Source organism: Panicum virgatum, chromosome 6N (genome assembly GCF_016808335.1).
Source record: "Panicum virgatum strain AP13 chromosome 6N, P.virgatum_v5, whole genome shotgun sequence".
Lineage (NCBI taxonomy): Eukaryota > Viridiplantae > Streptophyta > Magnoliopsida > Poales > Poaceae > Panicum > Panicum virgatum.
The window spans coordinates 34,712,383-34,724,076 of record NC_053150.1 but is presented as its reverse complement, the minus strand read 5'-3'; the positions used below and the strand labels follow the sequence as shown (position 1 = coordinate 34,724,076).

Below are 11,694 nucleotides of genomic sequence, written 5' to 3'. Positions count from 1 at the left end.
AATGGAGCTAGGGTTGGCCTGAGATTGGCAGGCCACCCAAGACACCCTCGAACGCCATAGAGACACAAGAAGAACAACAAAGGGGTTGGAAAAGCTAGGGTTTGGAGATAAAAAAGTAATGGCTAAATGTGTTGATTCGATTGGGATACCCTTCATATATTGAGGGTGGGGAGGTCTGTACCCAATAGGAGTCGAAACCCTTACAAATCCCGTGTCAAAATACAACTCTTAACTCGGATTGGACTGTTTGGACCTGTCTGACCGGCCAGACCGAGATGCAGGTCTTCCTGGAGGCATAACTTTCTTATCCGAACTCCAAATTGGACGTTCTATATATGTATTTTGATCATCTCGACAAGATATACACAATGTTGCAGTACAATTTGTGATTTGGCAATATCTTCCAAACCGGTCTGACTGGTTTTCATAACCGGTTTGCCTAGATTGTCTAGCAAATCTGACTCGTGCCAATTTGGATCTTAATAGAAGGCACACATGTGTACCCATTAGTATCCTATAGAAATAAAAATCCTGAAAAATCCACCAGAATTCACCCCCACAACTTGCGACCTCTTGGATAAAGGTGCCCCTGACCTGGCCAACCCGGTCACATGCCCTTTCGCACACTTTCTTTTTTTTTTAGAGAGAAACTTGGTTTATATTTCATTCATAAATTTGATGATTACAGCCCATCTATCTTACAAGGACACACTCAAAAGAAAAGAAATTACAATCAAGTTCTTGTGAACTCCTCCCAGTCTTCCTCACCACCGCCAGCTGGAGCACAGAGTTTGAAGCCAACCTCCTCCTTGGCAAAGACACAGTTTTTTGAGGCCGTCTTGAGAAGCACATCGGATCCAATATGCCGATCGAAGAAGATGGCTGCAGACCATCACGTCGACAGGCAACAAGGAATCTGACACCCCAAACCGTTGAATGATGAGCCACCCAAAAGGGGGACTGAACCACCAAAACAGGTGGGAAATAAAAAACCAACCCGATTTCACTTTCTGTTGGTAAACTAAACTCCAAAGATCAACGCCGGCAAGGTCAACATCCATTGTGTAGACAAATGAGTAGAAAAGGAACCCAACAAGATTCCTCTAAACACCCGCCATTTTGTTGGTGACAAAGTCGATACCCGCAGAGACCAAGCCACTGCTAACAAAGATGGCAACAGAGGAGCTCGTGGAGAAGCAAAAGATCTCACCGCACACACCATGTCAGGGCCAAAGGACAACAACGACAGCCAAGCCGGCGGTGAGATACAATAGATCCCTAATCGGGCTGACCACCATGGAGAGATTTATTCTATTCTTCCCCCTCTCTTCGCTGAAGGAAGCAGTATAGGCAGCAACATCACTGGAGAAGAAGCAGAGATAGCAAAAGAGTCCATCCGAGTATCTCAACATAGGCACAACTACTCCTACTCTACTTAGACATAGGCTAGAAAGAGAGTACGTAAATTGGCCGTTGGATCCGCAGCTCCCCATCATCCGGGATGTCTATTCATCGCACGTGCGACTAGCCATCGTATCACCACACATATCTATTGGAGATATTAATGTTCCAGAACAAAACAAGATATCCCAAAACAAATTGAAATGTCATTTTATTTATCTTGTTTTGGAATATTCTATTTTTATTTATCTTGTTTGGAATATTTTTATTTTATTCTAGAACATTATTATCTTCAACGGATATGTCCGATGATATGGCGGGTAGAGGCGAAGCTATAAAATGAAACCACCAGGGTTGGCTCCATCAATTATTGGGGTCTAACACATAGATGAGCAGTGCTAAACAGTATTTTTCAACTGGATTTGATAAATTCTATCGAGGTCTGACGATCCCGATAGCTTAAGGTAGCTTTGCCCTTGATGGCGGCTAGTAAAATGAATCTCTATCATCTCCCGCAGCAGCAAGCCTGCTGGAAACGACCGAAGCTCCAGAATGCGGTTCGCCTCCAAGTCGCCCTTTTCAACTGTAGCTAAAGGTAGAGAAGGCGAGAAGGTTCTGCCCTTTTGCATACTTTCAACCTGCTTGCACGTACTTGATCAAAAAAAAACCTGCTTGCACGTACGAGTGCACAAAAATGGTCCACACCCAAGCTAGGCCACAATGGGCTGGGCGGGAAGCTTAAATGGGCTGGCCGGAACAAGCCAGACGCCCCTGGGCCTGACATGAAGAGGGTGGGCCAGTGGAGTGTTCGATCCCGGCCGCCAGTCCCTGCTACAGTTGAAAGAAGGCGACAGAGAGGCGACTCGCTCCCGGAGTCGATTCCGTCGGCTCCTCTTCGTCTCCGGCGGGCCCCTCTTCATCTCCGGCGGCCGTTCCGGCACTGGGGATGACGAGAAGGCGCGGAATCGACAGCCGGTGTACATATCCCCTCCTTTTAGCACTAGTCTAGTTAGGTTAGGGTTGTGTATCTCCGCATCGGGGAGGGCTTCGATGCGGATGCTATTTATGTGCCTGTCTTCTGCGACGGTGGCGTCGCTTTCAACCTGGTCTCCATTGGTGACCTCCGGTGCTGTTTCGGCTGCGGATATGATGAGGTACGTTACTTGTACCATATGCGCGGTTGGGGTGGAACCAGGGGCGAAGCTAGAAATTTTTGGTACCGGAGTCGACGTGTAGTAATCTTGATTTTCTACGGGGTCATTTGATATAATCAACAGTGATTTAAATGGGATTTGCCGGTGATCGTCGAGGTCGGCGGACCCTGACGGCTGGCTGCAGCTCCGCCCTTGGGTGGAACCTGCTCTTCTCCCCTGGCTAGGGTTTTGGCCTTTCCGGGGCACCGGTGTTCCTTGCTGGTCCATTTGGTGTGCCGGATTTCTATCCCGGGTTGTCGATTTTTTCGATGCCGCCGGTTCACAGCTTGCCCAAGAGTCCGGCGATGGCGGCCGATGTACCCCAGAGGACAAACATGATGCGGCTAAAAAATGCTGGAGGTCTCGTTGGGCTGTTTGGTTGAGTTCATGTCCTGGTTCGTGTGCTTCTTCCCCGACTCCGGCGGATCCGGAAGTGGCGCATCGGCCGGGAGCTTCGACGGAGGATCTGAGGACCGCTGTGTCAAATTTGACTTCCTGTTGGGTCCTTCGTGTAACTTTACACTCCTGGAGTTTGTATGCTGTGGAGTTTGTTGTATTTTTTATCTTCTCCAGGGTGTTTTCTGTAAAAGCCAGGATGAACTAAATATATGGGATCCAGCCCCTTCTCAAAAAAAAAAAACAGATTCAACTAACCCTAAAAAAACAAAGATTCAACTTCATTGGTCAGTCTCGAGCAGTGTCACTGCTGTGTTGTGCTGTGAATTTTGTGCCAGACTAGTATGGTGATATAGTGTTCAGTCACCGGACCTGTCGCACAACAAAGATTCTTGAATGAAATGAATGGGTTGCACAGCAAAGAAGCTGCACAACAATCTCAAGCACCTTTCTTTTTCTTTTTTCTTTTTTGCATATATACTTGGTTGAAATGGAGTACTGCAAATGCAAGCTATGCAACCCATCGAATTTCATCAAGCATTTTATGTGCGCTAGCATCAGGAATCACACAGATAATGAATAAGCTCACATAATTTCCAGCGCTTAATCTGGGCTCAGAAAATAGACATGATATTTGCTCATTCACCACAAGAGAACACCAGGGCAGCACAAAAGCTTACAGTAACAAACAGGTCTTTATCCTTTCCTGACACAATCCATGCAGTCCTACATAGCATCCATCTAGATAATAAACATACGTGACACAGAGAATGAAACAAGCTGTACTGAAGTGCGAGTACTCACATTGCTACCATATGCCTAACTTTTACTCAAATAACTAGATATTGTAGTGGCTCTTGAACTTCTTTACTGATGGGAATATTCAAAGCATGTAGTGCTCTCTCACAGCATCCTGGCCTGGAGCTGTCCGTCCCTTATCTGTGCAGCGATGTCCTTCACGGCGCCGGGTCCATGCGGGATGAAGACCGAAGAGGACTTGGAAGATGCCCCAATCTCTTTCATGGTGTCAAAATACTGGGTCACCAGAACCATGTCCATGACATCCTTGGCGGAGGTCCCAGGGACATTCTCAGAGAAGGCGAGAACGCTGTCTCTCAGCCCATCCACTATAGCCTGGCGCTGCCTTGCAATACCCATACCGGCCAAGTACTTGGATTCTGCATCACCTTCAGCTCTCTTGATCTGCAGGATCTTCTCTGCTTCAGCTTTCTCATTGGCAGCCAGCCTCAGCCTAGCAGCTATTTCATTAAACCACATGAACAGTTCAGAAATACTGCAAACAGAGATGCATCATACAAGATGTGCCATTATGTGATAATGCAGTAACAACCTATCTTCTGGAATCATTATCATTTGGAAAAAGTTCAATTTACTCCCTTCAAGTATAACCAAAGTCTGAATAACCCCCTAAACTATAACTTGGTTCAATTTACCGCCTAAACTATGCCATTTAGTTCATTTTACCCCATAATACAATTTGTCTTTTTTTTTTGTTTCTCCATGCACAAGTTGAATTTTAATTTCAAATTTTGCATGGTAGTACTGGACATCACAATGAATATTTAACCTATCAAATCAAAATAATGATAAAAAATTATGATACATTTTTTCTAACACGTGTTATGACGTGTGCTATCATCTTGTAAAATTTCAACATAAAACTCCACCTATGCATGAAGAATGAAAAGGACAAATTGTATTAGAGGGTAATTTGAATTAAAGAGCATAGTTTCGGGGTAAAATGAACCAAACGCAAGTTTAGGGGGTTATCTAGACTGCCTATAGTTGAGGGGAGTAATTTAGACTTTTTCCTTATCATTATATGAATAAAGTTCAGCAATTAACGATAAGTTTCTGAATTTGTACTCAGTAAGTGCATCAATATAAACAAGTTTGTTCATCACTGACAAATTAAAGTTTGTCCATAGAAACCCAAGCCCAGGAGATTTGTGATTGAAAACATTCTGAAGTTACTTGATAACAATTACAGGCCAACCAAGAATATGATAGGTTAATTTTGTATATGTATAAGTCTTAAAGAAGTACAATATTGATGTATCACTGCACTTAACATAGTTATGTGTCATCTTGATGACAGCTTTCAGGAAGCCGCGCCAGTCTTAAGGCCATGCCACTCTAAATGAAGCATACTATTAATTTGCAATGCGTATTGCTAAAATGTCAAGTTGGCAAAGAAAATATATACATGCAGTTCATATTTAAATATGGACAAGAAATGCGTGGAACTTGCCTGCATTGATCTCATTCATGGCTCTCTTCACATGCTCATCAGGCTCAATATCAACAATCAGAGTCTGCACAATCTCATATCCATACATTGACATTGCCTATATAGTGAATAAAAAGGTTATCAAAAAAGTACAGTTCTAGAAGAGCAACAGATGATGAAACACACCTTTTCAAGTTCATCTTCCACCGCTTTAGCAATATCATTCTTCTGCTCAAATGCATCATCCAAGTTCATCTTAGGAACACTAGCCCTGATGACTGAACATGAGGAAAAGAGTTCTATTAGCATTGAATGGGGGGACTGAGGGCAAAAAGAAATATAACCAACAATTTGCAGCTAACTACTATAGAATGAGACCAAGAGTAAAAGGAACAATGAATAAAGATGTGTACGTGGAATAATGAATTTCGCAGTTTGAAATAAGTAGCAGCCTTACCATCAAAGACATATGACTGGATCTGCTCCCTGGTGTTAGTAAGCCTGTAAAAGGCATCAGACGCCTTGTCCGCAAGGGCACGGTATTGCACAGATGCCACAACATTGACAAAGACATTATCCTGCACATTATTCACAACATGCCATTCAGTATAAGAACGATAACAGCAGAAAAACAATTATAACATGCAAAAGAAAAATTCAAGATAATGCAGAACCTTTTTTTGCCAACGCATGGTAATGATTTAGCAAATTATAAAGTATAAATAAAAAAGATAAAAGAGTTTGGAAACCTTTGTCTTTGTTTCGCAGCGGACATCAAGCTGCTGAACACGCAGTGAAAGGTACCCAGCAATTTGCTTCCCTATGCACCATGGCAAGAAGTGGCACCCAGGCCCTAGGATCTCATCAAACTTTCCAAAAGATTCCTTGATGGCTACTGTCGATTGATCCACTTGAATCAAACCAAGTGCTTGACCCATGTCTTATCTACAAAGGAACAGTGGAATTTACTAAAGTCATCAGCTAAAGAACAAATACTAGCATCTCAACATATCTGCACAATCTTGACTTGGCTCACAGTTGGTGTGAATTCTCCAATTAATATCAGTGGATGAGAACTTTTCTTTCAGTTCCATACAAACAGCTGGCATACTTAACAATAATAGATAGCATCACTGGACTAAAATTAATGAATCAAGATAAATGTATGCTGGGAAGCTTTGATTGGCTAAACTCATTCATACTGAAGACTCAACTAATTGCAACTTCAAGAAAAGACACAGTATCAGAAACAATATATTGATCATGCCACAAAACATTCCATTATGTGGCATGAACTCAGCAACAACTTCTGCTGATAAAGACAGCCATGTCCTTAAATCTACTGAATTCTTCTTGCCATACTCCAAAGTACACTTGAATGAACTGTAAAATATCAATCCACAGAAAAGATAGCCACTGAAAGAAAAAATGACTAGCATAGCACCAAGATGAACTATAGAACAAGAGAGGTGAAACAAGAACAAGAACCTATATGACAACAAGCTCAATGAGGAGATGCAAGGTTTATCAGCTCCAGGGCTTTCTTTATCTACAGGAGGTAGACCGACAATGCATATATAGTCGAGAGACTGTAAAGACAAGTGGATACATGGAAGGACTTGGGAGATGGATACATCATGCAAATGGCCAGATGCCAGCGAGCAAGGCAAGAGAACCAACGCTGGAAATTGTTGCCAGCAAAGGTGTGGACAAATCAACATGATGCCTCCAACGACTCTTTTTTTTTGTCAGAAGTCAATGCACAAACCCGCAAGACTAAGCCAAGGACTAGTGATAAGCACGTCGCAATCTTTCATGGCCCAGCCAGTGTGTATCTGCCCTATGACAATTAAACATGAACAGGATATACAACTACCCGCAAAAAAAAAAGAACAGGATATACAACTGAACAAGAACAGGACGCGCTGCCACTTGCTGGCCTATCTTATCTGTGTATCCAACACCAGTGGAAAATTCCCAACGGTGCCCAGCAGCCATGCAATTAATTATAAGCTGCGAAGGTGGGCACCAAAAGAAAAGGGTAGCATTGAACTAAATCTGAAAAAATATTTTAAAATGCGTGTTTGACTAGGACACCTGAAAACTTCGAAGCCGTGCCTGAACAGTAAACAGCGTGGAATGCTAAGGACAATCAGCGCACGTCGGTGCCGCAGATTTGTCGGCTCACTTCGTTGAGGCCACGGAGACCGCAAGGTTGGTTCCAAGCCGCGGCCACACACCACCACAATTCCACAAAGCCCGCAGGACAAGAATAGGGGTCGAATCCGAAGAAGCAACCGAAAATCATCAGCTTGATCTTTTCGAAGAAAAAAACATCAGCTTGGGAGCCGCCACACAAAAAACAATCGTTGCCTGAAGTGGACGGAGTTGAAGGAGCAGAGGGCCGGCGAGATTTCCAAGAAACGCGTCCCAATAAGGAGAAATCCCCAAGAAACCAGCCACGAAAGGAGAAAAGAAATTCCTCCTCTACAAGACCGTAACCCGTCCAGCGCACTAGAAATTACCGGACAAATGCGGCCCCCGTCACAAGAACCGAGGGGCGGGGTCGCCTACCTACCCGGCCGCGACGGCCGGCGCCGCCGCAAAGAGGAGACTAACTGGCTAGGGGTCTGGGCGAGAGTGAGGGGAGGGGAGGGGGTGACACGGTGGCGGTTTAGTTACCTTCTTCCTCCGGAGGAAGGATCCCCCCAGGCGCAGACGAAAGCTGAGGAAGGGTTTGGCCTCGTTCCTCCGCGCGCTGCTCCGGCGGGTGCGCTCTCTCCCGCCCTCGATCAACCGGTATTTATGGCGGAATTGCTGCGCGTCTGGGAGGGAAGTGGGGCGATTGGGGTTTTCGGGAAGAGGATTGCGATGGATGCGAAGGAAATTGGGGACGGAATCGCTCGTGTCTCCGGTTCCCGTGTGCCGCCGCTGGCCGAGAGGCGTGCTCGGTGCCTCGGTTGCTCTGGGGCCACTGGGGCCAGAAGCAAAAATATCGTCTTTCGTTTGTTTTATGTTTGGCTTTTGTTTAGGATCGCGGATGACGAGGATGATGATGATGATGATGTTTGACCGTGTGAATGGGCTGGTTTGCATTTGAGGGTAGTTGTTTTTTAATGATATATGTGAAGTTTAAATTCTCAAACTATCATATAAAGATCGACTTTTAACTTTTTAAGTAACGAGAGTCATTCAAACCGGACAAATATGACCATTTAAGTGATTTCGGAGGTGGTTTTATTTTGTTAAAAAAATAATTAGATCTAAAAATAAAAAAACTAATTTATTTTATATTGGAAAAATATAAGACTAGAACCATTTTTCTAAAGATATAAACTATGTGTTGTTGCTCCATTTGTATCTTATTAAAAATAATAGTATAATTACAAGCAAACAAATGCTAGAAGCTTGAAAAAAATTGGATCCTGATAACTACTGAGGAGAGTGCCAATAGATAAGCTATATTTTTTTAAAAAAATTGTTGTCTCTTATTCCATATTTTTTATTTAAAATAAATTACTTATAATTTTTAAAATTTGAATACTTTTATTTTTTGAAAGTGAAAAGACACCTTAGAAACCATCCGATTTTAACTGTTGGATGGTCTCTGTCATGCAGTTTTGTAGTTAAAGAGTAAAAGTTAGATTTTTTCTAATAATTCCAGAGTGTAAATTGAATTTTTCTTTTCTTTTCTTAAGAACCGGCAGAAAAGTTGCTTGTCATATTAATAGGAGAAAGAAAGGCTAGAAAACCAATAAAAGAAGCAAAAATTTAGACAGCATCTCAGTCGAAGACGGGCGAACACTCAAGGCACTCTACCAAAGGCTTCAAAAAAGACAAAGTGAAACGTGTCAAAAATGGTGAATGAGCGTGCTAAAGTACTTTTTTTCTTTTTTTGCGAGGGAGCGTGCTAAAGTACTTGGCTCCAGCTCGTGCCCATAGAAATGTGTCCCCCTTGATCTTGCCCTGTAATAGAAACCGTGGTGATTCCTTTCGAATATCGGAAACACGGGCATTGCGCTCTTTCTAAATTTTCGACAACACTAAAAGTTTCCTTTGGAACGCAGACCACTGGTTGCTATGCTTGGAGTGGTCGTCATGGCTATCCGCCATTGGTGGGTAGTTTCAGACGATGCCCCGTTGATCGGACGGTGGTTGTGGCGATAGAGGTTTCGTTTGCATGTACGAGATCTTAGATTTCGGGGCTCAAAGTCACATTCAGATGTATCACGGAATTTATTGATGGACCGAGATATTGCAAACCACTATTCACTGACTCGTCTATGTGTTGATGGACTGAGATATCCTCCTTCCTTTTCACGCTACACGAAAGCACACGGTAGATTTTTTGGACACGATTTGGTGATTGAGATGTCCTAGTCCTACACAAGAGGCGATTGAACTGTAGTGGGTTCAATAATTTCTGTGCGTCGCCATCCAAAAAAAACGCTACGAATAATAATTGGAGCTACACCTCAATAGACAAATTAAGTAGTCTATATGTGGTGGCTTGACTTGGATGTGGCGGGGCGGCCGGTGTATTAATTTGAAGTTGCACCAAAGCAAACTGTAACACGTTAAATTTGCTGAACATGCTAACTTTATATGGTTGAGATATATATGATGAACAACAAGGATAATAGAGATACAGTAGGTACAATAATTTGTACGTCCTCCATGTGGCGATGTGGCTGCTCTTTTTATCGTGCCCATGTGCCGGTTTTATGTCGGGGAACATATCAGGTGCAAAACAACTTGTCTGTGCAAACCGTGCAAATTACAATCTCGACCACCGGATCAACATCTAAGGGGGTCGCAGGGGGAGTGGAAGGAGGGATTTGCAAAAGAGTGATTATCCAATCCAAAAGCACAAAAATATTAATTTGCATCTGATATGTTCCCTTTTACGCCGTGCCTGCCTAACTTCATGTTTCACAACCAGTTACGCTTTGCCCTCTCTTTTCTTTTTTCTCGTCTTGCACATCGAGAGCTATAGGCTGTAGGTACAGCTAGTTGTGTCCACCGAAGAAGGATGAGTTATCCAACACGGCGCACATTCTCAGCTTGAGGCGTGCGACTGGAACGTGCGTGGTTGGAGATCGCTCATCCACTGCTTCGTTTTTGCCTGGAACTTGCCAAGAGATGGACTGCCCGGGGGCCGTTGCTTCAATCCCCATGCCCGGAAAAAAGCAAGGAAACGGCCGGGCGCGCGCGGCAGCTGAAGAGACGGAAACAGCCGGAGACGCGTCGCGTGGATCCAGACCGATGAAACAGTGTAGCACCGTGCCGAACATGTGTTCCAACGCGTACGGACAGTAGGAGAGTACGTGTTGAAACCTGCTGGACTCTACCAATTTAAGTAGTAGATCCTAGCAGAGATCCATGCATCCATTCCACACGACCACACATGAGAATTCCATGAACTATCAACTTGAGTTGGATTGGTAAGCCTTTTCAATTCTCGAGAAGTAGCACTGCATTGGCAAGGCATCCTCGTCTCAGCTTACGTTGCTGTGTTGTGGAGGGAGTTGAACTGTACAGGAAGGGGGGAATAGATAGAGTACGACAAAAGCTTTTCCATCAATGGGTACCTCCAAATTAGTGGGCCGGGATATGGTTGCTTTTCCAAATCTCTATTTCTCTCTATTTATTCTCTTATCTCTATCTCTATTTCCATCTTTATCTTTACCTATTTGTAAAGCAATGATTGTTCCCTTGATCCTTCAGTCGAAGCCCTAATCGGTATCTAGATGACTGTTTGTTGAGTTAAATGTTCAAGACTCCTTGATCTGTCAATCGTGAGTCCTAATCGGAATTGTGCTGACCGTATTTTGAGTTAAGGTTTTGAGTCCTTTCAGAATTAGTATTTGTCGAGTAAAATAGAAAAAGATTAAAGTCCATGACCAACAGATGCTATATAATTATAAAATACCTATTATACCTATTATATATATTTTTATATGCAAATCAATATATTTATATGACTTTTTGTAGCAATGGATGGGCATATTAGCTAGTACATCTTTGTCTTTACCTATTTCTAAAGCAATGATCCGTTTTAGGCTTGGACCGCATTTTATTTTGTGGGCCTTCATTGGTCCATCACTCAGAATCCTATTTAGAACCCAGTTAAATTGATCCAAATCCCAATCGGATCCAACCGATCAGTGGCGGAGGACAACAAAAAATTTAGGTGTGGCGGAGGAACAGAGGCTCCCAAGATTCTCCAGCAAGGCAAACAGTGAGCAAGCAGCCCCAAAGGTCCAATCTTGGCAAGGTCAGGACGGAGCTCCGCCACAAATTCTGGAGGAAAATCAGCAAGCTCCGTAGTTGGAGAGCCAAGAAACCAGCAAGCAAGAGGCAACCTTTCTACCCCCGGCACCTCAAAAGTCAATCAGAGCCTCCACGCCCAACCAGCTCAGCTTCTTCTGCGAGCTGACCAACCGGGCGCCC

General features: G+C 43.6%; 1 protein-coding gene and 1 long non-coding RNA gene across 3 annotated transcripts; one reads left to right on the top strand and one right to left on the bottom strand.

The window, feature by feature from the left end:
- The first annotated feature begins 2,176 nt into the window (after nt 1-2,176).
- On the top strand, nt 2,177-3,247 carry LOC120677328. Its single transcript, XR_005676269.1, has 2 exons — nt 2,177-2,555; nt 2,679-3,247. It is a non-coding gene; the product is annotated as an uncharacterized LOC120677328 (long non-coding RNA).
- A 352-nt stretch (nt 3,248-3,599) lies between these two features.
- Nucleotides 3,600-8,236, bottom strand: LOC120677327 (hypersensitive-induced response protein 1-like). 2 transcript variants are annotated; one of them, XM_039958480.1, is made up of 6 exons: nt 7,924-8,236; nt 5,991-6,186; nt 5,699-5,819; nt 5,428-5,519; nt 5,263-5,359; nt 3,600-4,249 (listed from the first exon to the last, which is right to left on the bottom strand). In XM_039958480.1, the coding sequence occupies exons 2-6, from the start codon at nt 6,177-6,179 to the stop codon at nt 3,894-3,896; spliced, it is 855 nt and encodes a 284-aa protein (XP_039814414.1). In that variant the 5' UTR covers nt 6,180-6,186; nt 7,924-8,236; the 3' UTR covers nt 3,600-3,893. The 2 variants fall into 2 exon arrangements, with proteins under 2 accessions (XP_039814414.1, XP_039814415.1); XM_039958481.1 differs by lacking the exon at nt 7,924-8,236 and adding an exon at nt 6,730-7,101.
- Nucleotides 8,237-11,694: the final 3,458 nt, after the last annotated feature.

Bases quoted from the DNA above. Each gene is read 5' to 3' on its own strand.
- LOC120677327 (XM_039958480.1), bottom strand. From the start codon at position 6,179: ATGGGTCAAGCACTTGGTTTGATTCAAGTGGATCAATCGACAGTAGCC. The intron at 5,520-5,698 runs GTAAGGCTGCTA...CCTCATGTTCAG, and splicing joins CCAGTCATATGTCTTTGATG to TCATCAGGGCTAGTGTTCCT. The intron at 5,360-5,427 runs GTGTGTTTCATC...TTCACTATATAG, and splicing joins TGGAAGATGAACTTGAAAAG to GCAATGTCAATGTATGGATA.